Genomic DNA, 27,585 nt, shown 5'->3' with positions numbered 1-27,585 from the left:
GGTTATGGAAATGATATTTTTTCCATCCTGATATAACATAAAATCATGTAATACGGGAACACTTCGCACTCAAAGCATGCTACATTATGCCGTGCGTTGAATGTTCCTTTGAAGTTTGGTCACTGAGAACACCGCTGATGTCCGTATATACCCGGATGTGCAATAACCGCCAGCCACGGGATCAGTCAGCACACTGGTGATGGTTTGTACGTAGTCACCTGAGGGGATGAGATAGTCCCCTATTGGTCCATTCACTTGACAGGAATCGATTGTTATGTGTGTGTGTACGTTCCGGGAATCTGGACTCCACATCGTCACTATACCAGCTTCTCTGCTGCTCAACCGCTCGGAACAACAAAGAAATCGTAAAGGCAAATAAGTCATCGTGTGTAGTTGTCAATAAATATTGATACCTGTTTATACACCCTGATAGTGTACTGAATGTAGATCGTTCTTGCATCGGAATGACTTAATCGATAAGTTTTAGAATTGTAAAATTCACACGTTATATGTAGACCATTTTTAACGTACTTTTAGCTTTGCAATGGTTTACTTTCATATAAACTATGTATGGTTGAAGAGCATTGCTCTGCATGTTATCCACGTGAGGTATGTTTACTCCTCCCCCCAACCCTACATATATGAACGCGACTGTTCCGGCATAATCACCCATCTCACGTGCCAGCCAATTGTTCTCATCACTCGCGACAAGCTGGAGGCTATCCCTCCCGTCTCCGCCACTATAATTACGTCAGAGCACACAACACACCTCGCACGAGCTGCTCGTACGGATGGGAGTGGACGGCTAACGTTAGACACATCCTCACTGGTCGGGCAAGTTGGAGAGGAGTGAGAAAGGAGAGGGACGGTTCAGAACCTGCATTCGGCCTTCGCGATATTTGAATACTCCGTGTGGACAAAATATTAGTAGTATATAAACATGGAGGATGCCCTACAGCCACCCTCTACGGTAAAATTCATCAATGACAACGCGAAGTCCATATGGCGGGACATGACCGGAGTGGCGGAGGAGAGCTTGGCGCAGCTGAAGAGCAGGTTACACCGAAGAGGACTGGACAACGACCCGCCTGTCCTGCGGGCCGTGAGGAAAGACGGGGAGTGGTGGGCGCTGGACAACAGGGCGCTGTACGTCTGCCTGGACCTGGAGAGACAAGGCAAGTGTCCCCGGGTCAGGATAGAGGCGGTCCATCTCAACGACGTGCCCGCTGAAGTGTGGGAGGGCAAGGACTTCCCCGCCAAAAACAAAATCCTTCGCAGGAGACTGAACGGAAACGAAAACTGTACGGGTGAGTGATAAAATGTGCGGAGTATTGACAGTAGAAATGCTTTTCATCCTGTTGTGATTTATTCTAAGCGCGGCAATCAAAATTGTCAAACCCATTCCATGTTCATTAATAATGCATTCAGTCCTGTTTACGTTCCTCCATCAGTCTGCTTATGTGTACGGAATATGGTAATAAACCAGTCGATCCGCCTCATAGGAAAGCGGATGGGTTCAATTGCAGCAGGATGTACCTCCTTAAGCTTATATCTGTATGCAGCATGTATGGAAGGTTGCACATCGGTATGGAGATGGGGCAGGGATGCTTACCGAAACGTTTCCGCGCCGCTGTTGGCGGTTAGAATTACAACGGGGCAATTTTGTTGGGTGCAATAACGATCAACCCGGATGTCTCAAGTTCGGCTGCCCTGAGCGGTGTAAAGCAGAGTATTAAATGTTGGTTATTTGCCTGAGGGTGTCTACAATAGTTGCAGAGAGAGCCGTTTTGTTCCGTAACTACGTGCACACCCCTAAACGTCAGGCTATTTTGTGGTGTGCAAAATCACGACCTGGTTCCAAACACAAACTTTAATGACGCCATAAATTGTTACAGGCCCTTGAATCATCGGCGATACACACGTTCCTCTACATTATCGCTGCAGCCGTACGGGGCAGGCATGTGAGCGAGTCGGCTTAGTCATGTTTTCATAAAATCGAATCACCTAACGATGCGATAGAAAGGAGGCGTCGGTGAGGCATAGCGATGACGGCTGATATCTCCTACAGGTCTTATTAGAGAATATTCATTTCTCAGGGATACTTTCTACTGTATGGAAGGTTATTTTGGAATGGGTGAAGTCATCCACATGAGCCTGACTGATTGAGTTTGATAGGTAGAATCTCGGCGTAACGAATCGCAGTGTGATGACTCAGCGGTAGAGCTCGGTAATAGACACGAGACTCACGGCAGACTACCCGACATCTGTGTGCAGAGTTATCCAATTGTGCCGGCATTATTTCTGATTACTAACGTTTCACAGAGGATTCCGAGTGCACTGAAGGCCTAATTTTGCTCTGATGTTCATCAGATAATGAATCTTGTGGCAGCTGAGAGTGTGTTACGGCACAGACTGTACTGGGCGTTTTTTTACCTATAGACAGACGACAGTATCATCTGGCGCCGCTGGGCCCTGATGACACCTGGACGTGCCCTTTGACACGCTGAGCTATTATGACATCATAATGACATCATTTCTATTCATAAGAAGTAACTAACATATCCAGCAGGAGATTTCAGTAATCTGACACCAATCCGCTAATCTGGCCCCTGTTCTCTATCATCTATTTTTGGAGCTAGAAAAGTCGCTAGGGATGTAAGAATCAATGTCACGATTTGGACCGTTTGATTTCTGGAATTTTAAATCACCCACTATTAGAATGTAGGGTGAGATAATCGATATCCTCCATATTTTCTCAATAGGAATATTTATATGGTTCTCTCGAATAACCCAACAGTATATTGTAAAAAAAAGCGTTCGGAGCTGCAGACATTGCGCTGATGATGGTTGGAGCTGCAGACATTGCGCTGATGATGTTCGGAGCTGCAGACATTGCGCTGATGATGGTTGGAGCTGCAGACATTGCACTGATGATGTTCAAAGCTGCAGACATTGCGCTGATGATGTTCAGAGCTGCAGACATTACACTGATGATGTTTAGAGCTGCAGACATTGCACTGATGATGGTTGAAGCTGCAGACATTGCGCCGATGATGTTCAGAGCTGCAGACATTGCACTGATGATGTTCGGAGCTGCAGACATTGCGCTGATGATGTTCGGAGCTGCAGACATTGCGCTGATGATGTTCAGAGCTGCAGACATTGCGCTGATGATGTTCAGAGCTGCAGACATTGCGCTGATGATGTTCGGAGCTGCAGACATTGCGCTGATGATGTTCGGAGCTGCAGACATTGCGGTGATGGTGTTCAGAGCTAGCTGCAAACATTGCACTGAAAATATGGGAAAAGGAAAACGATTTTGGGGCTTCATGTTTATTCTGGTGCGGCTTGCTTGTATAAGTTTATCGACAGGTATAACGTTTCTAATGCTAGACGTGCTCTCGGGGTTAGCTCGCTGGAACGATCCTGCACACTGGTATATAACCAGGGGATGGAAAATCTCTCCTGCTCAGTGTGAACTTGACGCAGGTTCGGACGCACTGTTCGCTCTCCTGTAACACACGGCTCCAACCTGTCTGGCACGAGTCACGGGAAACATCACGGCACAAACACGCGCTGACACGCGCTAGATCCAATAAACGTGTCACTTGTGCAGAATTGAGTCGTGGGTGACAGCTTAACCGTCTATTCATGAAGAGTTGGTACACTGTAACGACTGAATACAAATTTGAGTACACTTATACTAGTAAAACGTGACGTTACTCAGGAAGAGGAAGGGTTGGTTTTTGGTGCTTGTGTGTCGGAGCTATCTATCCATATTCTTTTCTTCATTATTATGTTCTAGACTAACAGTTAAAAGGCTGAGGGTTCAAATTACAGTGTATAAGGTATACAGACTATAAGGTTTGATCAAATCACACCAGGAATGGTCCCCACTCTTTCCGTAAAGTGTGGTGGGCTCTTTTCAAATATCCATTTAACATCCTGTCCGATGGACGCCCCTAACCGAAGCTTCCTCATTTTGCACCTGACTAAAAAAGTTAAGTTCGTTTTAAATGACTTTCCCAAGCAGCGGCACAACGTTAACATCAGGGCATGTCAGGGTATTGAACCGGAACACCTTGATTCACATCTAAACACTCTGACCATTAGGCCACACGATGCCACAATTACGGATGCCGGCCGCACGCTTTCATAACATACCAAATAAATTGCCGTAAAACCCATCACATCTGTTTACACTATCTTCTGCGGTTGCAGGCAAACGCAACTAGCTGAGACACACATACAGCCATCCTACCGTTAACCACAAGGGGCTCATCAGCACCAAGGACAGGCCCATATTTCTGTCAATGAGGATTCTGTTTTCCACACAAGAAAAACAACGTCGGCCCATCCTCCAGGCGATAATAATCTAGATTTCCCAGGGGTGCCCCATACTGCTCTCATATCTCATAACTAAAGCCCATTACGGTGAATTTTGACGGAGATTGTAAATTAGCTGGTGATGAACCAGATAGATGAGTAATTATTATTTTTATTATCTTCCGGGCTTTCGTTTTGTCGAATAGAAGTTTTTTTTTGTTGACTCTGAATTATGGTAAGGTGGAGGACGCACATATCAGGGAGTACAATCTGTTCTGTTTATTTTGAAAGAGCAGCAAAGAAATTCATGAAACGTAATACTAGTATCTAATTTCACATTTTTATAAGGACAAGAAGAAAACGAGCTTCCTGTGTTTTGTCCCGCGCATACGCCTGACAAATTCCCCTCAGTTGTCCCTGTAGCCGACATTGCAGACGACAGACGTTCGCCATTGGCAAAATGGCGGGCTGTTTCAATTATGCTGTTCCCTTAGGGACGGAGGCTTTGGATATGTGATGGAATGAATTAGAGCGAAATCATTTCCTTTTCTCCCTAGTTCCGGCTCCAATAACGGTCTATTGTTGGGAATTCGGGGCAACTGGCTGGGTAGTACTTGTAGGGTTTTGTACTCATGCAATATAGAACGGGATATTTTATGGCCTTGATGGTGGAAAGCTGCTCGGTGACCTAGATTCCTGGAGATGGTATCTGGATGAAACGCCGTTACATTCCGTACACGGAGTCTGGTCATGATGTGCTGGTATTTCAAAAATTCACGAAATCGTTAGATATACATATTATGCGGCGCGATATATTTGGCATTGAAGACGAGCTGCTATTTATCAAAATTATGTATATTCGCTTCGTTGGAACTGAAATTTTAGCAACGGACAGCACGATTTTCACAATAGTAAACGCTGGTTTGAAGGTCAAGAAGAAAATACATTATATGCGTACTGAACAGTTTTATTGTCCGTACATTTGATATCTTTCCTTACAGTGGAAATAATCTGATGTTATTCATGATCACAGCACCGTAAGGCATGGTAATAAGGCAGCGCAGCTGCATGAGTACCTGTTATCGCTATCTGCTTGCTTACGTAGCCTGCAGGTACAACACTATTTCACTGAAGTCTGCATAACCCCAATGAAAAATTACCGACCATTTGTTATTCACCGCCATATCCGCCCAAGAAATTAATCCGCATTGCCGCAAAGAGTACGACACGTTCCACGCCAAACACAACTCAGCGGTGATTCCTCAACTCTTGGTATGGAGGTAATTACGACGTGCCCTTCTACACAGCCTACTAGTCAGGACGACGTCCCAATGCCAAGAAAATCAAATTGCTGCATTTTCTGAAGCCAGAAAATAACATTAAAGCGTCACTCTTGAATGGTATCTAATTGGCAGTATGCAAGACATTGGCAAAATGCCTGTATTGGAGTGCAGACACGGCAAATGGGAACGTTGGACTCAGTATTTTTCTTTTGACCCGGTTAAAATAGCTATCCATCATGAATACCACCGCATACCTAATTGATCCCCTGACTGGTACAGAGCAGTAGGCTTGCCATTCTTAAAGTGACCCCTGTATAGAAAACTAATGCAACACAACAGGACTTGTATTGCATTTTTATTTCATTATTCAATCATATTGGTACCTTTGACACAATTTCGCGAAAGTCTATTGACTCATTCATTCTATTGACAAAACGATAACACGCTGTGAACCTTGTCAACTTTGAAAAATTGAAATAAGCATTTTGAGAAGGCTTACTCTCCTATTGGTAAAAAGTACGCAAGATAAGCCTTTCAAAAGGGCACCTCTGATCTGTAGATCGATAATTTGGTGGCATATCAGAATAAAGTCTTTATGATCGATCAGAAGGGAATTTGAACTCTACCCAAAGCTGATTCCCAAAACTGTGTTCCGTTCTCAAGCTTTGTTTTATTGATGAGACGTTTTAGTCGACCCGTGTTGCATGACGATTCGCGAATTCATAGAACTGTTTTATGTACTGATAGAAGAGAACTGTACTATAATATGCATCTGACGAACCACAACGATGATAGAGGATCTCCAGCAATACTTGAAGCCTGGCGGCGGTATTGATGACAGAGCCTTGAAGAACACTCACGAGGCACAAGTCAAGCAGTCAAGAACGATTACTTCCTCGTGCGGCAATGTGCTTGAACTAAAAGAGGTCAGCCCTCGGGGTCAGCGGTTTCAGGCCGGTGTCACGCTCCTCACAAATACATGAGTGTGCAGAATATGGCGCTGAACGTTCGGTTACAAAGAATCACATAGCAGGGCTCATAAATCATTTACGACTTTATGAATTCTAAGTGCTACCTTTGATGGGTGATTCATCAATGTTGAGGTGGAATGTTTTAAACTGTCGATATCGGCCCTTTCCTTTGTGCACCATTCATCCTCAGATTATTGGATTGACAACAGTTATGAAGGCACAGGAATAGTACTCGAGCTCCGTGATCTTATAATTGCGTTCTAAAAATACAGTAAAGATATTTGACCTTTAATCCTTGTCTACCTATATTCGCTGCTTTTGCAAACGCGTTATAACTGAATACAACATCGGCAATAACGTAGGAATTGCAAGCGTCTTCGTAGAATAGCCATAGGGCGGAAGCTATCTTGCTACTGTTGAATTATTCTAAGTCGGCCAATATAAACATGGAGAGCAGGTAAAGAACATTACCCCCAATGTCTACTTGAAGAGTGACATATCCCCTCCTTTGCTCGACATTGCGTGAATACCCTGCCCCCTGAGCCCGTGCCAAGCAGGCTGGTGCCGTGTTGGCTGACATTGCGAAATTACCGGCAGGGTGGCGACGTGGCACCTCTGACGTGTCAAAGCTTTTGACAGTCACCTTGAAAACAACTCATGCACACAGAGCAATGGTATTCATAGAGTACTACCCCGCAGTATCGAATTCACACAACACAGTCACCAAAATTATTCCTCAAAGCTGGTTTATATGCATCTAAAACTTGAGGCTACAAAACGTTGATAAACCTTGAAAATTCCAAGCTCTTCATCACCACACCATCTCATAATGTTTTAATACACTATAGTACGGACTGCAGGGGGCACTATTGTAGAATCAAAGGTAGTATGGCCAGTTTGCTCTAACCCACAGTGTTTTGGAACCATATACGTGAGGTCTATACGCATGTCTACTTGATAGTTGCTATATCATAAACCATAGAGTATGCTGAAGGCAGTTAAGACATAAGAGCAACGTTAGGATTAACGTACCGACGTCTTGGTTTGTTCTAATGTTTCCAGTATAATGGAATGTAATTTTCTTTCGTATCAAATGGGGTAGTTATGTCCTTGAAAACGACGCTATCGACTTAAGATTCAATACTTGAGGAAAATAACATGGCCACCTTGCAATTTGTACAGAATCCAATTAAATTTCCTTAGAAACGTACAACCATTAAGAAAATCCTTTGCGACAAAAATCGAATAACGTCGAAACAGCAAGAACGCCCCTTGCATATAACCATAAATATTGCACACTTTTCCGTTATGAGCTTGGTCTGGAGGACTTAAAAGTTAATATCAAAAAGTTGTCAGTATGCTATAGGCTACTTGAAGTATTGCTCATATATTTCCTTCAAAGCGTCGTTAGGTTTTGATGGCAAATTGACCATGTGGAGCAAAATCCCTTTGTATGGGCCTGGATAGAAAGGCTCGGTGCTTACAAGCCATTTTGCTGATAGAAAGATGTGAGTACGAACCCAGTTGGCTGGCGGGGGAGCCATTCTGAACTCTCGCCCCCTAATGTGCCGAAAGCGATGCAGCGTTTATGGAGCATCACATGCACAGGTGCTTCCCGTCTCACTACCACTTCACGAGACTTATCGTCATACACAGCTGTCAATCAAACAGTTTAAACATCTCTCAGAACTGCGTCCAGTTCTGTAAGAAATGATATACCGTACACAGGCATCTTATCTGCCCACATTAAGATGTGCACCGCTGCCAACGTAATCTCCTAGAAACTGGGTAATGTCCGTGCAGCTATAGAAACGTCGGCGGGAGATTCACGACAAGGCGATAACGTAACGTAAATTGCACTTGAACTGCGCTGTACAAGTTATTAATTGCTCTGGGGCGGACAGAATACTCATTTAGCCGCACGGTCCTGACAAGAGACGCGGTGTTGTCGGACAGATATAGAAGATCACACCATCAGCTATCCTGATATGTCTGTCATAGAGATAGAAATAGAAAGTCAATGGGAATCTGCGGTAGCTCAGGTTCAAAGTCACCCTGCTGGGCGTGTGGTCACATTCCACGTGACCTCTATTATTTGACCGTAACACCGCCATGTTCAAGTTTGAACACACTTTTTTTTGCATGTTTGACACATAGTTGCCCTACTGATTACACAGGTGTTATCGTCATGTTGCAGAAATTAATTTCTGATGGTATCTAGAAGATACTATCATCCAATTCTGAAAACATCCGCTGGTAGGCCGGAGAGATTTGTGGGGAACCTTACAGATCGATTGCAGGGTAATATAAATGACCCTCCGGGAGTACGTGACAAGGGGCATAGATTAAAACTTTTCACAACACAGCAGCAATATCATAAACCGTAAGTCCATTAGCCTGGTATCCAACCGTATTACAGCTCCAGAGTCTCGGCTGGATACCAGGCTACAAAAAATAAACTGACCTTCCTTACCTTGAGGCCGTATTTGCAATATTCTAAACCTTCTTCTGGGCTAGAGATGTAGGAGAAACCTGTGTCACGTGACTCTAGAGATGGTAGCCCATTTTCCGAAGAACGTCTCTGCGTTCTCAGGGGTTAGGCTGTGGTCATATGCCAAACCGGGGCCTGGCCGGGATGTTTGCGGAAACGAAAAATTTAAATGTTTGTCAAGGAATATGTGCGAATTATGTTAACGACTAATTGTTTTACGTTCTCTGTTTTTGTTGTCTTTTCAATCTTACTTTTCGTTCCCAAAAAGCTGCCAGGCCGGGCCCCGGTTTGGAAATATGACCGCAGTCTAAATGGGCTGACGGAATCAGACATATTACTGGCAATTGCAAGGAAACTTATGCAAATGAGTGGCCCAATCAGGCCGTCTTCTCAAGGGTCACATTGCCATAAAAGCCGCCAACTCCCTTTGTAATCCTACTAGATTCCGTAGGCGGCTTTCCGTGCATTGATTAGATAATATGCTCGAATCAGAGTAGAAATACCAATACTGATACACACCCGGTAGATATGCCTTTGGGATCAGGTCATAATTTGTCTGACATGTATTATGTTAGCCGACCCCAATTTGCAAGTCGTGTGCAAACCGAAATAAGCGCAACCGATTTGAGTGCTGACACACAAGGTACACAAGCTAGAGAATCATAAAAATGCATCGGCGAAATGCCGAGGAACGGCTGGTTTGCACGAGCTTCGGCTTAATCAAACGAAACCAATCTCGTTTGTATGTAGACAGAATCGAATCCAAATTTCACTAAGCGAAGCCAGATGCGCTCTACCTTGAAATCTTCACGTTTCTATAGACCATTGTGGATTGCAATAACATAGCCATATAATTAAAGTCTTAAAGTTTTTTTTTACTTGTTCATTCCACCAGCCTTAAGATCACACTCAGGCTACAGCCTATGTTTATCTTTGATAAAAACCTAAGCTTTTATTGTCAGCTGTAGTAATGTGGGTCAAGAAATATTGCTGGTCCTTGGAGAACATTGCATTAGTATGCTAAGAATGATCCCAAAGCCATTAAGACGTAAAACCGTAGCTAATGGTTAATAAGACATTAGCAGATAGGAGACCATTAAGAAGTACTTAAAAGGCCGGTATGATACATTTATCATATAATTGCACCGGGCAGCCAATTTGAGACATTCTTCTTCTTCTCTCCTTCAATCTTAAGTTAAGATATTTTTAAAAGTCAGGTATTGTTATACTACTCCATACGTATAATGTAAAGAATCTTCTATCGGCATTGACCTTCCAGTTACAGTTTTTAGCATTTTGTTTGTCGAAAAGTTTGTCAGAAATGTTTTTGATCAATATGTGATGTTGGAGAAAAGGGACACGTTGCCTCAAATAAAACAAATGTATGGGGAATAATATGACAATGAAATAATCAGTGGAAGGAAACCATTTGGAAAGTGACCAAAACACGGTGAGAACATGGCTAGAGTTGGGGCAAACCCGATTAAAACGCCAGAAGATACAGTTAGAAAAATAACGGCGGTTGGTCAAATAAGTTTAGCTTCGACCAGTCCACGAGCTTATCGTGTAAGTTTGGAAACCAGTCATTTTGAGGTGAAGTTAAGTTCGTTACTACGTCACTGTGTTGGACTGATGACACAAATGTGATTTTGAGAAAAAAACTCCAGCAGGGTCCAGCAGTGAACACCCAAAGTGCATTCAATCTCTGTGAAAGTGAACTTCAGCAGATTTTCAAAGTAACACGATCTATACCTAAAGGTGGGGGTTCGAACTGCGGGGTTCGTTAACTGCGGTACTGTTGTGTAATTTTCGCCGATTTTTTATAATTTAGATATTGCGTAATACGTACAAGTATGAATTAGAAGACAACAATATACACAAAACATAAGAAAATTCGTTCTTTATCCCTCAAATTTGTAATTTTTCCAACCCAGTACTGCCACACCGGTGTCCCAAGCGCAGTGATATACCACCTAAGTAAGTTTACGATCTGATGCAGCGGCAGTTAAGCTGTAGTTCGACAGGATTTGCGGTAAGGTATAAACCTGTTCCCCTGACACGTAACCGGGACATGCGACGAGACTCCAGTGATCTATTCCACACAATCAACACACTTAATGGAACTCTCAGGTCCCACCTTATGGCGGCTATTTGATTGGAAATTTCTAATGGTGACAGTTAACGGTTTATCTAGAAGGCCCAGGCCCAGTTTTAAATCGAAGAGAAGTACAATACAGGAGACATGCGTGGATGATACATTCATGGGCAAAGCAAAGGGACAAATAAGGGAAGCTTTTGGGATAAGACGTGGTGTAAATTATTTCTTGCTTAAACATTGTGGGAGCTGGTTGTGCAATAAACAATTTGAAGCGATAAAACTACATTCCTTCCGTATTCACCACGGGGCCTTCTAACTCGTGGAATCCCCTCGTCCAAGGAAATATCAGACTTCCAAGAGCAAATCTCTAAAACATGAATGAACTCCTCATTATCTATCCATAATGGCGAACTTGTCCATTGATTGGGGGTATAATTCCAGAGAGAAGGATAAAACCACTCAAGCTCAGGGGAGCACACTTCAAAGTGACCGGTCGATTCCCGGTTCAATACTGGAATTAGAACGCTTAATGGCGAGACTGCATATCAATAGTTCAGCCTCATGTCTGGAGCTGTTATGGACTTCTTTATGTGTCAACTCGGGGCGAAATGTTTACGGTGGTGACTTCACTAACGCAACGACCTATGTAGTCCCGGGATTCGTCATTGTCATCATAATAATCCCTGATCAGCCCTTAAATATAGAATATATAAATGTGAGGATGATCTAGATACGAGCAGTTCTGTATTTTACTGGGTGTAAAAATATGAGGTAGGATTTCCAAGAGTGACAGAAGCGGGATAAAATCAAATCTCCCGGTGCAGGGTGTACCTGTCCTTAGTGCTGAAACTACGGCTACCCTAAACAGAGTGTCGGAAACCTGGCATTAGACAAGCAACGGAGAAAGTTTTGGTGCCACATATATTCTCAACAACACACAAGGACGAATTACGTTCAAGTTCAGCCTACTGATTCGTCTCATTTTCTTTCAAAGTCGTGTGATTAGAAAGAAACACAACTTTACCGCGTCCAAAGCTGTGTGGATTACACGGAACCAAATGAGTGTTAAAAAATCGAATCCAATCGTGGAAAACAAAACGAGCAAATTAAGACAAATCGATGCTTGACACAGATCAAAACGAAGCAATTATGGCCCGGTCTATCTCACGTGACCTGCACGTTTTTCATTCACAGTGGATGACTTCCGTGAAATGCTGTGACTAAAACTCGTAACGGTGATGAGAAAAGGATCTTCATAAACGTCCTCAGTGCGTTGGTGCTTAAACTCAGAATGAAACATACCATATCGGCCATGTAGTTTGTAAAATATCAACTAGATTAGGACCATATTTAGATGAATGATGGTTGAGTTATGTGTTGTGTTGTGTTATTTTTAGTATCACTGTACGTGGCAATGCGGCACGCAGTATACCTCGAGGCAAGTGATTTCTGCTGTATGCCGGTATGATTTTCATAACGATAAGGTGTAAGGTATTGCCTCTCACGCCCCCGGCGTGATCTCAGCCTTAGATACTCACACCCAATCTGTATTTCTATGATTTCGATCGTAAGGCGTTTCTACCCAATCACTTACAAATACACTTAGGATACAACTGGCCTTTATCTGGCGCGAAATCTGACCGAGGGCACGCGTTAGTGTTAGAGTTCTAGCTTCAGAGCTTTGACTTAATTCATAAGAGCTGTCCTGATTGATCCGCTGGTCAGTCCACTGCCGGAGATTGCCGTGCCGAACCTACCGTGTCCTCTGTACTAGCCCATTACGGAAAATGGGAAACGCTCCATATATGGCTAAATCATGGCTGCCGGTGTTAATGGTGTACAAGCTGTTCAAGATGTATTACGTATTAGGTTCTTGTGCCATACTGTGAAATACTGAGGCGACAGACTGAAGCCAGATAAAGAGCATCTATTGAACCCAAGGAATTCCTCTACTAAATCTGCCAGCAGCTATGTTGAGGCTCACGTTATAGATAACATAAATGCGTGTGTATGATGAGATTCGCAGTGCTACTAGCAGCAGGTGCAGAAGACTGAGTCCCTTAGATTCGGGTCTCCGGTCAGCCAACCACGTCCACAAGCCGATCAATATCCCTCAGTACCGCGGTTTGCTAGGGTTTCCAAGGGTAATCCCCCCCCCCCCTCTACCTCCACCCTGCTCATCTATCAAGTGCCTACCTACTTAGAATTTTAAGTATTAAGTCTTAAGTTTACTTTTAACTGCAAAGCGCAGTCTTAAAATCGTCTGGTTCTCCTGCACCTTCCCACACAGCAGGGGTTCTATAGAGGCAGACAGGTGGGCGTGTGTGCCGATGGACCTTTCATCCAGACCAACGATTAACCCGGAGCCGGGGTCCTGCACGATTCATTAACGTGCCGGTGGCGTGTGCGCGGGACCCCGAACAATTCCCATCGGGTGCACGGTGTTTAGAGCTGATTTAATGGTCAATGTACTTCCGTAAAGACTGGCTTCTGCGGGGCACGTCCATGATTTTATCGCATCATTTCGCATTTATCTCTGTTTGATGAACATGGTTGTCAGATGGAACCCGTAAGGTTGGGAATATAGATAGAGACAGGATGACCCTGACCAAACAAATTGGACCATGGAGTGCAACTACTTACGGCACAGAATAATAAAGCTGACCTGTATGAATGTAGTGGACAGAACGGGAGGGTAAAACAGATCATGCACAGCCAGGCCAAACCCATTGGGCTTGGAAACAATAGCTTAGTTTGTATGACTGCAGTCACCCCTTTCAAATGTCTTGCTCCGATAGAAACAGCATCTGCAATATAGAAGAGTCTTCCACTTAGTTAGAGGCATTACATCGGGTCAGAACCAAGCAGGCTAGTTGATCTATAACACAAACAGCATTTCTTGTTCATCCCGATATTCACATCCACATTGTATTGTATGACTGAAGGAATGTAGAAAGCAACCATCTTTTATTTGAATCTCCACCCCTTACACCCTTCGAAGAACGGTCTATTAACCGTCACCCCACTGCTTCAATAGTACATCAGGGTACGGCGAACTGTTTGCATATGACTGACCGTTCAATGGTACATCAGGGAACGCACCCAGCGTTTACGTATGAGCTGTGACCGTTCAATGGTACATCAGGGTACGCCCAAATGTTTGTGTGTGGCGTTTACCCAATGATATCGTACATCAGGGTACGGCCCATTGTGTGCGTATGACTGTGACCCGTTCAATGGTACACCAGGGTACGACCAAATGTTTGCTTGTGACTGCACTAGTCCAATGGTACATCAGGGTACGACCCATTATGTGCGTATGACTGCGTACCCTGGTGTTTGCGAGTGACTATTCCCGTTCAATTGTGCACCAATATATACCAAAATGTTTGCGTGTGACTGTGCCCGTCCATTGCACAGCCCTGACCTCCTGACCTTTACAAGGGTCCTGAGATGATCGATGCCACCATCCGGTAGGTAATCAGCGGGTCCGGGGTAGATAGCGGTGCACTGCCTCCGCAAATGAGGTCATTCTGCACCACGGAAAGGACACAGACATTGACAATAAGAATATGGGACCTGGGTTACAACAGGGAGAGAGAAAACATTCTCAGCAATTATATATTTCTACAAGTACTTAAGTATATTTCTACACATACATCGTCAGTTGCTGTACCGTCTGTGACAGTTACATGGTTAAGTCTGACAAATTAAAACTAAATATCGACTGAAATACTTAAAGCCATATCCGTTATGGCTTCCTTTTATGGTATGAAGACTGTCATATTGAAAGTAGTCGCCCCTCCACGTATCGTATCATACACATTTATTGATTTTGTTCAATTTGGAGGAATGAAAAGAACACAGCCGCCTCAGAGTGACCTCGATATTCTGATGATGAAGCCATGCTTCTACGTTCAATCACCAGCCCGCTTTATTGAGTTTAGTGCACACCCAGTGACCAATTCACTCATTGCTGGGGCCCATGTATACGCGTTCGTGAGTAAGAGGGCGGTGTATTACAACCGTAATGCTGTGGTTCGAAAAAAAAAAAACTCTTGTGAAAAGCTAGTAACAGCTATGTGTTTTGGCAGGTGTGCATTCGCAACATATAATCCTAGTACAAACTAGAAAGGCCGACATTTGCTTGAGAGCAAATACAGCATATTTCAGCCATCTCCTTCCCCAAGCAACAATGGACTATTCCAAAATCACCCATGTGCAAAAATGGAACTCTTCTGCTTAAGATGACTAAGCATCCTAAGCTACTAATTACACGTATGAGCAAAAATGAATCGTACAACCCCCTTCCCTGCAAGAATGGACTCAAGTGCACCCAATGTAGAAGGGTAAGATAGACCAGTCCAAAAACACTTCCGCTAAGAAATGGAATTTTGAATCATCAGCCGTCCAAAACTGAATTTGAAAGAAATCCCCCCCTTTGCAAGAATGGACTCTACCTGTTATACCCCTGTGCAAAGTGGAGCGATCCAAAAATACATCCGCTAAAATAGGACTTTGACATAATCACCAAAGTCCAGAAATACATGGCCTTTTCTATAATAAGCAACCCAGTCCAAAACTGAATTTTTTTAATAGTCCCCTGTGCATGAATGGACTCATCCATATTACATCAGGCTTGCTGATTGGCTGCCGAATCCTCAGGTACAGTCTTCAGGTGGGGTCAAGTTCCATTCAACAAATGGAATTCGGAATCATCACCCATGTCCAAAAATGAATTTTTTAAAAATCCCCCCTATGTGCAAAAATGGACTGTCCCAGCAGTAGCCTTATGTCAAGTGGATCAGTGCAAAAACACTTCCGCTAAAAAAAGCATTGGCATTATCACCAAAGTCTTAAAGTAAATTTTAAAAAACACCCCCTGACCAACAATGGACTCTTCCAGCAAAATAACCTTGCTCATTGGCTAATAATTAATTAGATTTACCTTGTCCCCCCAACCACCTGGAGGAACATGGACTAGGTAGGTATGTAGATGATTGGATCTACCAGAAACACCTGTGGCTTCCAGAATGACCTAGAGGTCGTTGACCTCGGCACTTCCACCTCACAAATCCAAAATTCTCCCACAAAAACCTCCATAATGAGCCATTTTGAAGTGATTTATACCAAATATTATGCATGGATCCTTTGAATGAGTACCTAGGGCACCTCTGTGCTAAATTTCAGGTCATTTGGATGTAATACCATGGTACAGGGGGCCTAAATATAAAGTTGTGGTCCAAAAATTGCAATAAAACCTCAATAAAATCATTTTAGAAGCAGATATGAATAAAATGAAAAAAACACCTAAGGGTATTGGCCCACTCTACCCTTGTGCCAAATTTCAAGTCATTCGGTCCAGGAACGACGGAGTTGATTCGATTTGAAGATTTGACAGGAGAAAGAAAGAAAGAAAGAAGAAAGAAACACTAGAAAGGTCGACATTTGCTTAGGAGCAAATACAGCATATTGCAATCCATCTTCATCCTGGAAAAAATCCCAAAATTCAACAATTTGAAGTAATGTTTGCTCAAAGGGAAAATGAAGTACTGTGGGCACTTGTCCTACTTCATGCCGAATTTTAAGTCATTTGGTTTCAATACAAGGGCATACATGTAGGAGCCAAAAATATACATTTTTTAGTTTAGAATGGCTAAAAATCCCAAAATAACTCATTTTATAAGTGCTCTATGAAGAACGTGTTGTCATATGTCCAATGTACATTTGTACCAAATTTCAGGTTATTTTGTTTACATACAAGGGCATAGAAGCCAAAAATATACATTTTTAGTCAAAAATGACTGAAAACCCCAAAATAACTAATTTTTGAAGTGATCTATGAAGAAAGTGTCAATGGGACCCTGTGAGCATATGTTGAATGCACCTCTGTACCAAATTTCAGGTCATTTGGTTTCTATACAAGGGCATAGGAGCATAAAATATACATTTTTAGTCAAAAATGGCCAAAAACCCTCAAATAACTCATTTTTGGAGTAAACAATGAATAAAGCGTTGATGGGGTTCTGTGGTCATATGTCAAACGCACCCATGTGCCAAATTTCAGGTCATTTGGTTTTAATACAAGGGCATAGGAGCCAAAAATATACATTTTTAGTCAAAAATGGCCAAAACCCCTAAAACAACTCATTTTTGAAGTGATCTATGAAGAAAGTGTTGATGGTTTTCTGTGCTCATATGTCCAATGCACCTCTGTACCAAATGTTAGGTCATTAGCTTGTAATACCAGGGCACAGGGGCCCAAAATATACATATTTTGTCTAAAAATGACCAAAAACCCTAAATTTCATAAATTCTAAGGCCTCTATCAAGAAAGTGAGAAAAACACCTGGGGGTATTTGCTATCCCTAACACCCTGCCAAATTTCAGCTCATTTGGCCTAAAAATGAAAAAGTTGAATCAATTTGAAGATTTGACAGGAGAAGAAGAAGAAACCAAGGAAAAACAATATATTGCAATCCCATACTATGTATGGATTGCAATATAATTACGAATACAATATATTTCACCATACCTATGGTATGGCTGAAATATAACTATTACTGAAACAGCGTGGATCTGTATGTCAAACTAATTGATTGTAATTCACTACCAGTCCTACATGTAGACCTTGAACAGAACTAAATGTCTTGTTAAGATTCTGAGCCTGTTGCCAGCACCCGTCGCTAGGAATATATCCTATTGATTTTGTGCTTAGAAGGGCAGAAACTCAATTTGTGCCTAGCGAGGGAAACAAACGAATTATCCCCAGTTTGCAATGGACGAATGGAAGAAAAACGGTTGAATCCAGATAGTCGATGTTGAGATATAGATGAACTGGGAGCGCACAGGCTGACGGGCTGGGACGATAACACAATTACAGGGGGCCAAAGATGCGTCATTCAGTCGAGCCGCTCGATACGTCAGTGTCGTCTGAGTTGTAAGAATAATGGTGGAAACGGATTAGGACGACACTTAGATGGATATGTAGCCACACTATTGAAGCAGGTAGAATGATACTGGCAAATTGAAATTCTGTGGATTCTAACATTCATGTTATCTACGAAAGTAATCCGATGTTGTCTCTTCATATCATTTCAAGACCGATGGGAAACTTTACGTTTTTAGTGGTTTAGGGCTAGGATCTGGAGAAATTGGGTTCTGACAAAGAAGCTGACCTTTGCTGACAGAATGCTGTGGTGTACGGACTGTCGTGAATCTATGTCCTGCCTTAGCCTACATTTCATGATTTACAAGCAAGAAGAATAAACAAAGATTTGTTGAATGACAATAGGGATTTTCTGTTCAACCTTTGCCACGGGGAACTGTTACCCCGAATGGCTGTTGTACAGGCTATGCAGATACAGAACAGTGACGTAGCGTTCTTTCTCCTTCTGTACCCATCACAGAGACTGAAGTGCCCACCTGCCGGGTGTGTCATCAGGAGTTCAAAGGTTACGCGACGTTAGCCACGCACCAGAGCACGGAGAACCACTGGCACGGGAATGACGGCGAGACGGGCGGGCAGGAGAATGACGACACCGACGCCGAGGACTCAGACCTGGAGGACGTCAGCGACGTTAACTTTAGCGACTCTGAATGTGGTATGTGGTCATGAGTGACGTCATTTAGAAAACAATGGCTCAATGGTCTTAAGAGCCACATAGTCAGTTTCGTCGATGAAGGTTAGACATCCAAGCAATAAGATCACTGACGTAAGACACAAGGTGGTTGTCTGAAACATCTGACCGTTTCCAAAATCATATCAAGTTGCTTATGTAACTACTTTTTGGTGCACATAGTCAGTTATCTTCATAAAGTTTATTTTTCTCATATCATCGACAATGAAATAAAAATGTAAAAGATAATTGTAGGTATCATAAGTCATTGACAAATGATATTTAAGATATCAGTAATTTCAGACGACATTTTGATGTTTTTGTGCGTGTCGTTCCCAGACTGGAGTGAAGAGGTTGGAGACAGTGACTCGGACAGTGACGAGTCGTCAGACGAGGAGAAGCTGGACAACGCTCAGAACGACAACGTGCTGAGAGACGTCACCGCATAGCCGCACCAAATCGTCTGCGGTAACCATGGTGATGACGTCACCTGGTCAGGAGAAGATTTTCCTGATTAGACTATCCGGGCGGAACCTTTATGATGCTATGGATTCTGTCACTGTGGCTTTATATATACGTACTCGTTGACAATATTCAGGAAATGATGCCTAGGATATGGCAAACTTCATTTGTAGCTTGAATGCGATGTCGTCCGAAACGATGTTATTGGAAAATTGAAAGCAATTGCTTCGTTTTTTTATCACGAAGCAAGGTGAGCGTGTGGCACCGGTGACGTAGTAGCGTTTTGCTATGCTGTAGTTAATCGAAGAAAATAAGTACGCTTTGTGGGTCAAAGTTGTGAAGCACGCAGGAAGGGCGTGTTTTTATGGTGCTTACCTCTTTTCTATGCACAACCACGCATTATTTAATTGAAATAGCAAATTTGCTGGTATCTGAATGTTTAACTCTTCACAATTATGAAATGTGAGAATACAAAAAGTGTAAACAATTGTTTATGCCGAGATTCAAGAATAGCATATAGCTGTGTATAAAGCGAATATTCCAAATTGGATACGCAGAAGTTCGTTCGGAATTACAATGTAAGTAACAGTTAGTTGGGGTTGTGTGGCAGGAGGTGAAGTTGAGCAAATGTCGTTCTAAAACGTTTAGCATTCTAAGCTCTATAAAAAGTCAAAATTTATGGCCGTCCAGAGGGAATCACTTACTTTATAACTGTACGTGGGATCTCTGGTGGCATTTTATGGCAACCCGCCTGCGGCAGATAGGCCGTGCTGTAGAAATATTGCGGACTGCAAATGGGAAAGTTCATGGAAGTGTGAGGACGTGATATATTTCAGAAGATTCTTTATCGACCGTTAGCTTCAAATGAAGCGATGAAGGATTGCAGTGGCATAAAGTAATGGAGCTACGGCTTCAACTTGTTCGACTGAGATACGCGGTAAATCGCAAGAATTATGTCTCTCTTATTGTCTGTGAACACCTTATGTTCTATAATATATCGATATCTTACACATACAGAGGGGCGAAGTACAGCGAATATAGGAGAAAATATGGAAAGAAGATAAATATATAATTGGTATGGGTGTATAAATCAACTGTAAAGCTGGTGATAGCAAATACAATATGTAGAGTGGAGAATGTGCAAGGGAAATGTTCTTGGTTGCTACTGAACGTGACCGGCGTGATAGTTGAATGTTACAGAATGGTGGCCCTGAAACAGAATTGAAGCCTAGAATTGTTCTCAATCAGCATAAGAGAGAAAATGTGCTCTGTTGCATCCATGTAGAAAATAACTTTCAGGTCTATGTCAATATAAGGACCGTTTTACACACCTTTGATGTGGTTGGCAGAAGAGCTGCTTCTTTGGCGTAATGGCGCGTTCTCTCATGTTACGGTGCATTTCTCTCAACTGTTTTCTGCGCAATTAAATCAGCTGGTGCAATTTACTACGGTCCATTTCTTTGTATGGTATGAGGACAGTTAGTGTTGAAGTTTAATGTAGTAGTGAGAACTACAGTACTGGAACGGTGGTAGTACTTTTGTGTGTGTCTGTAATTTTTTCTTTATTTTCTTATATCTAGAACAAGTTTTTAACACTAGCATTGCCAATACAGCACTGATTTAATTACATGTACCAGGTAACTAAGAAAACGCACGTACAGGTGATTCGTGTCACTGGTACAAAATATATTGACCGCAGTGGTCGCGCCCTCTAGTTCCACGAGCTGGCCATGCAGCGCACCTGCTGCCCTCCATTAACACTGCGGAGCTACCTCTCTCCACCTGGACGCACAGGTTATTAAGAAGGGATATCTTGTCACAAGTTAGGATGAGATGCAAGTTTCTTCGTGGGTAAAGGTTACACATGTACCAAAGCAACAGAGTGTCGATGAAGGTTAGAAATCCAGGTAATAAGATACGCCAAGCGGAATTTACTTCAAAGATTGGATATGGTTTTAAAAACGGTCAGACGTTTCAGGTAGTATCCACATCCTGTCACTGACATGAAACGTCTGACCGTTTTTAAAATCATATATCCAGTTGCTTAGGTAACTACTACTTGTCGCAACAAAGTGTCGTACGTTAATTTATATCTCCAAGAGAACAGGCATGGAGCGCGCGTCAGAATAGGCGCAATGACAAATGGTCCCCGTCGCTAACTGCTGTTCTCAGCTCAATTCTCTCCAACTTTACGAGCGCTAACCACGGCGTTTTTCTCTGTAACGACTCTACGATACCTCTGTAACGACTCTACGATACAGCTATCAGGCAATTCTCTTCTTACGTTAAAATACTTCAGCATAATGGTCTGATAGTCACAAGACTTGATTCTATCTTCTGGCACAGGCTCACAATTTTTCTTTTTGAACTTAACAGTGAAAAAAAACAAAACAAGATGCGGAATAGCACAACAGTAACAGAAAAAGGAGGATTGGAATCGTACCTGTCAGTCTGTCGCAACGTCTTAATGGCTTTTTCCCATAAAAAACGTTGAATAGAGCGCGTGAGTTTTGTGTGATACTGGTGCTATTTAAGGCCAGGGGACGCATTACACATACTGATAACGGGGGAGTTTCAGTGAAATCAGTCGATATGGTCATCGGGCACAAATAGTTACATAACTAGCTATGTATACCATGCGTAAATGTCAGAAAGATTCTACAAGAATTCTCGTCAAAATGAGGAGTCTGAAACGAACGAATGATGTGTGTGAAATACAGATCAATATGTTGGTCGGGAGAGGGCCTACTCATCCACACTACGAGCACGTCTACATTAACGATATGGTTGGATGACTGCAAATATCGATATATCTTTTTCGAGGCATGAGTAATAAATCCATCATAAAACCCAATTTCCAGTGGACCTGCCATCTATCATCACATGTGGACGTGTGTCGCCGGACTAGCAACCAGTGACGTCACTCTGATGGTCCATTTCAAAACTTCAGTCCCAACGGTTTTCGGTCCTTTCCAACTGTTATGACGTTAGTATGGCAGATACCAACCCAACTTCAACGAGTAATCTAGAAACTAGAAAGTCTACGCTTAAGCCGGATACCATTGTCTAATTCTGTCGTAATGGCCACCTTCCCACAAGCTTCCATGGCCCTGAATTTGGCGGGAAATTGCATGGATTTGACAATGACGTAGTCCTGCATCACCTTCAGCCTTCAGCAATTAATCACAAAGAAAAATGTCAAGCAGCAACACTGATGTAAGGACAAAAAATCTTGTAAATTTTCCTTCGACCCCGGTTCTATATTTTCATCACGTATTCCTTGTCTCTCTACCACCGAACCAAAACTTTCAAACCAGGCCGAGGGGCGCCAAACTTTTCCATTTTCGTCAATGGCTCGTAACGGACGAACGTTATAACGGAGAAGGCGGCGCCGCTGTGTAGCGTGTCCCCAGCTGAGGGAGTGTGTGCACTGAGAATACAAACTAGGCAGGGGGAAACGGAGAGTGGACGGACTTGACTGTCCCCGGTCCCAGTAAACCATGCCGAATGGAAACTCTGCGTGTAGTTCAGTATAGAGATAATGAGCCTGAAACTGTTGTACTGTTGTACAACGCTAGTTCATTTTTATCCGCGGGATAACCTATATCCGTTGTTTTTAAAAACAAAGCATTTAGGGATATCAAATTGACGGACGGACGATGTTTTAAACTGCAATAGTCTAGGTATTTTGCATATATTGAAAATAATGCAATTTGAAACGAAACACCATCTGTCGAATTGATATCCCTAAATAATCTGTTTTTAAAAACAACGGATAAAGGTTTCCCGCGGATAAAGGTGAAGTAACGTTATATATATATATATATAATGTAGACATCGCGGTCTCGGCATTCCTGGAATTTCACCGAGCTGGCAAGTCTTCAAATGCTCTTTCCCTGGAACACAGGTAGCCTGACAACTTTCATAACCAACTGTTCCGGGCCCTCTCCGTCTCTTGATGACTATGTATCGCGCAGTCTTGTCTCTTCTTTCTAATAACGTCTCTTTTGAGATGTCATTAAATGTATAAGGCAGTACCTGAGACAGCAGTAATGCTTTTCATACAATTGGCAGCCAAATAATTGGACGACATTTAGACATCGCTCTTCAAGACGTAGATCACATCAAAACGTGGAGGTAAGCCTGGAGCGATTTCTTTTTTTCTTGTTTACACATCATATAAAGCAGAGATGGCATCTAAGCGCTCTAGATCTGAAGGATTTTATAAACGATAGCAGTTGAGACTTGAGATAAAAAGCAGAGAAAACGATGTCCTGAAGGCAATTAGTTTGGCAATAACGTAGTAGAGACGTGCACTGAATTTGTTTTTGTGTTTCTTTTGTTTCTCTCTCTCTCTCTCTCTCTCTCCCCCTCTCTCTCTCTGTGTGTGTGTGTGTGTGTGTGTGCGTGTGCGTGTGTGTGTGTGCGTGTGTGCGCGTGTGCGCAGGTGTAAAGTTCACCTGTCACACGAAGGTCTCCAGAAGAGTCTTAAGTATTCAGAATTCGAGAAACAACACAACCTGGCTTTTTGAACGGGTACAATGAATAGACCATTAACTTTACTGCAATGAATTATCTGGTCGTAAGGCAAAAGTTGGCATGACAAAAGCGGAAGCTCTAAGTTCTGATTGAAAGACCATAAAGAAGACGTCATTTATAATGGCACCATTCGTCATTCCGGGCAGGGCATTATTTCTGGGAGTGAGTTTGGGACCAGGAGCAGAGCGGGTCAGCAAGCCGATGGAAATGTCCTAGAAGATAACAAAGAAGTGTAAGTGTTTCTGACGCATGGCGCAGCGTGGAATGTACCGTAATTTCCTTCCATGACCTTTTGTCAGTGCAGCGCTTACCATTCAAAGCCGTGGCTAGCCAGGCTCACAAGTCACAATTGCCACCACGACTGTTATGATCATCTGTATTGACGCCTTTGCCTCCGTGTAGCAGTAGTGGTGTAACCACTTGTCGAGTATATCAACGTAGAAGTCTTTCTTAAAGCGGGCTACAAGAAAAATGTGCATGAAATTTGCTACACCGCTGCCAGAGACTTATAATGTGTCGCCAATGGGTAACAAGGATCGGCAATCGGGGCACTGGGTGAGATTAAACACTGGCGTGATAGATGGAGGAGGGACGGATCAACTAATGATGCGGAGGAGATGAGCGAGCTGGTGCTCCAGAGGGGAGAGGGGTGACAGCTCGTGGTAACCTCGGGATCAGTCTTCACATGCACAACTGGTTCAAATCTCAGTATGAACGCCTGTGGTTTGTTACGAACGCCTGTGGTTTGTCAGTCACGTTGTGCCTCGTGAGTCTGTCTACGAGACTACCCTTCGCTTCACGAAGAAGATTGACGTCACATTAAATACACAGAGACTCTTGCATATTAGATGCAGGATTCCCCATATCTCTCCACAAACAATTTGTCGTATTTGTACATCACACTGAGAATACAGGTATGTTTCACTGAAAAATATGCCACTCGCCATTTAACAACGAAGACAAAACAAAAATAACATTCATCGGCTAGCTAATATCTAACATTTCACAAACGATATTGAATTGAAAACGTATCTGAAAAGTAGCTCTCGTTGAAAATAATATAAAACTTTCCAGGCGATCCCTTGCCAGGCAACTTGTCTACAAGTTACGCTGTGCGGCAGGAATTGCCCATACCTGCCATCGATGTGTCATGGGAAGCACAGAGAAACTTGGGCAGACAACTCGAGACTTTTCTCTTCCCTAATCGCCTCCGCTAAATGTCCCTGAAGCACCTCACGGGTAAATACCTCATTATCCTCATACAGTCCTCCTTTTTTGATGGATTAAACTAAGTCCAGATTACTGGGTTGTGTCCCTTGGAGCTTAATCAGGGGCACATCATGATCCATCATGGACAACCAGAAGGTCACCTGAATGTAAATGTTGCCACGCTTCAAATCATTGACAAATGTACTTCACCAGAGGGAGTTCTTGTGGTAATGGGTTGTGGGTAGCCTCCACCAGGCCTTCCTACGGGTGTGCGGAGATCGTAGAATTCTCAAAAAATTTACCAGGGGAGTCAGTCCACGCAAGGTTCATTTTCCCCTCCGGTGCGACCGGCCAACTCCTCTGGTAGCAAGACTCTCCTGGCAGATTCTTCTCCCTGTAATAGCCAGCGTAGTCAATCTGGTAGAGAATAAGTTGTGGCGATGATTACATTGTGTAAGCAATAGTTGCGGGCAAGCAAAGATTGCAATGTGCGGGGACAAAGACAATCACATGTACTGCTAACAAAAACAATTAAGCGAATGCAGCAAATTCATCCGGTAAGAGCTACGTGAATGGATTCACGAAAAAGATAGTCGAGGAGCGAGGCAAAAAGCTAAGTTTGTTATAATCATGAATATAACTCTGAGTGGATAGTGATCAGCACCAAGGACAAGACCACAGTCAAATTTGCCTTTCCATCCACTCGGCAGGGATACATGTATGTGCTTTCAAACGTACGGAAATTGTGAAAATTTGCACGTTCTTTCGGCTGCAGAGGGAAAGCATATTTTTTCAACCTTAAATGTAAAGAAGCGTCTCAAAGTCACAGAAAGTCAGAGAAAGACGTCCCTACGATGTACGAACGTAAACCCACGTCAGTCGGTGGGTGAGTATCAGAGGGTTATCATGAATATGTACCGTTAACTTTACATGTTATACAGAGCAGAACGTTAGTATAGACATCTTCTCTTGAGATCTTAGTTGCTTTTCGTTCCAGTATTGAAAGATGTTGTTATCAGTCACAAGAGCCAATCAGTAAACCCAGCTCAAACCATAGCCTTCATATTAGCCAGCGTACGTCAAGCAGTAATGAAGAGATTACAATCAGCTATAACAGTGATCTATGTATAGCTAGCGTCTGCAGAAGGCTGGAACGCCGGCGAGAAGACTTAGTAATTATTTCGCAAGAAGGACCGTTTTGTTTTCAGAAATTAGAAAGCCCCAGTAAAGGAAGCAAGCCATTCACGTCGATAAAATTGTGTTTGCGCCTTTATGATGAAAGCGGAATACAATTTTATCGAAATCCTGCCTTCAATAGCTCCAGGGGCATCGCGCTAGGTGCTGTAGTTTCTTCACGTCTGCACAGAAACACATTTTTCAGTTGATCCATTTGTTTGGCCACCCCAGGGAGATTCCCGGGTTCACCCAGACGGAAGAATTGCTGGCGTTGTTCCATTATCACCATGTCTGGATTAGGCGTAGCGTCATGCAGACTGTGTACATTTGTAACGTACATGACCATGTGACATTCATGCACACCTAACTTTCTACCAATAAATGGTTACGGAAAAGTGCGTCTCCAAAAGAGGAAAGGTTGTCTTGGGCGTTATGGAATAGATTTGTCTGAACACACACCAGAAATTTATTTCATTTGTGAAAGGGCTCATAGGAAGATACATGTAATTTGACGCATTTTAGAAAGTCTCTGTGCGTTGCAACATACTTAATTGGCCACACAAAACGTTTGGTTAACAACGTTTACAGTTTCAATAGTTACCAGAAATGTTTCTCACAGTCAGAAATAACGACGACTCCCGTCGTAGTTGGAGCTCACTTGATTAGTGACATTTCCACCGCTGATAAGAGGCATTCTCCTATAGCAGAGTACCGTCAGTCATTTATTGCTGACTGTAGATGGAGTCCCTCTGACGACTCTGTTTCGCCTTTGCATAGGAGAATGATAAGAGGTAATGACTTTAACGTCTGAATTATCATGTCACGTATTGAACTAGAACGAATCGAAGAGCGTGCATTATATCATTTCAAAACCTGCAGGCGTCATGAGGGAAAAGCAACGTACCGCCACGTTCAACGGTATGATCAACTCTACTGACGACAAAAATAACTTGGCCTAACTAAGCGAAGTGCCATTTACGTGTATATTAGATCCGGCTACAATAGTTAGATGCGAACATAACGTGGGCGCCATGATGTCTTATCATGCCGGGGGTTACGAAGCACGAGTTTTCGATTGAGGTGTATATCTAATAGACCAGGTATAGTGTAAGGGATAGCTGGTCATCACCATGCAGATAAAGTCGGTCATATAAAGTCTGAACATTACAAGTACAAGGAAACAGGATGCAATGTGTTGCATTTAGGTCAGAAATACATGTTAGGCGCCTGGCTGCCTTCGCGCGATCGATTGTCACACATATTTTAAAACATGAGGCAGTTGAAAAGTTACCATCTTGCCGCCTACCTCTGCTTGGTGATCATCCATCACCTGAACACCACAACTAGACCACTTGGTGGTTGGAAGCTGTGTGGCCACCGTGTATGCAGTGCCCCCTATCGGAAGACTATA

The 27,585-nt window shown here is 43.0% G+C and overlaps 1 protein-coding gene across 1 annotated transcript; it reads left to right on the top strand.

Moving 5' to 3' along the window:
* Positions 1–663: 663 nt before the first annotated feature.
* LOC118429560 lies at positions 664–20,695 on the top strand. The gene is made up of 3 exons (XM_035840083.1): positions 664–1,307; positions 18,579–18,773; positions 19,128–20,695. Exons 1-3 carry the CDS (start codon positions 941–943, stop codon positions 19,235–19,237), a joined length of 672 nt encoding a protein of 223 aa, XP_035695976.1. The 5' UTR covers positions 664–940; the 3' UTR covers positions 19,238–20,695.
* Positions 20,696–27,585: the final 6,890 nt, after the last annotated feature.

The sequence above is a fragment of the Branchiostoma floridae genome, chromosome 13 (assembly GCF_000003815.2).
Source record: "Branchiostoma floridae strain S238N-H82 chromosome 13, Bfl_VNyyK, whole genome shotgun sequence".
In the NCBI taxonomy this organism is placed as follows: domain Eukaryota; kingdom Metazoa; phylum Chordata; class Leptocardii; order Amphioxiformes; family Branchiostomatidae; genus Branchiostoma; species Branchiostoma floridae.
This window is presented reverse-complemented; position numbering and strand designations above follow the sequence as displayed.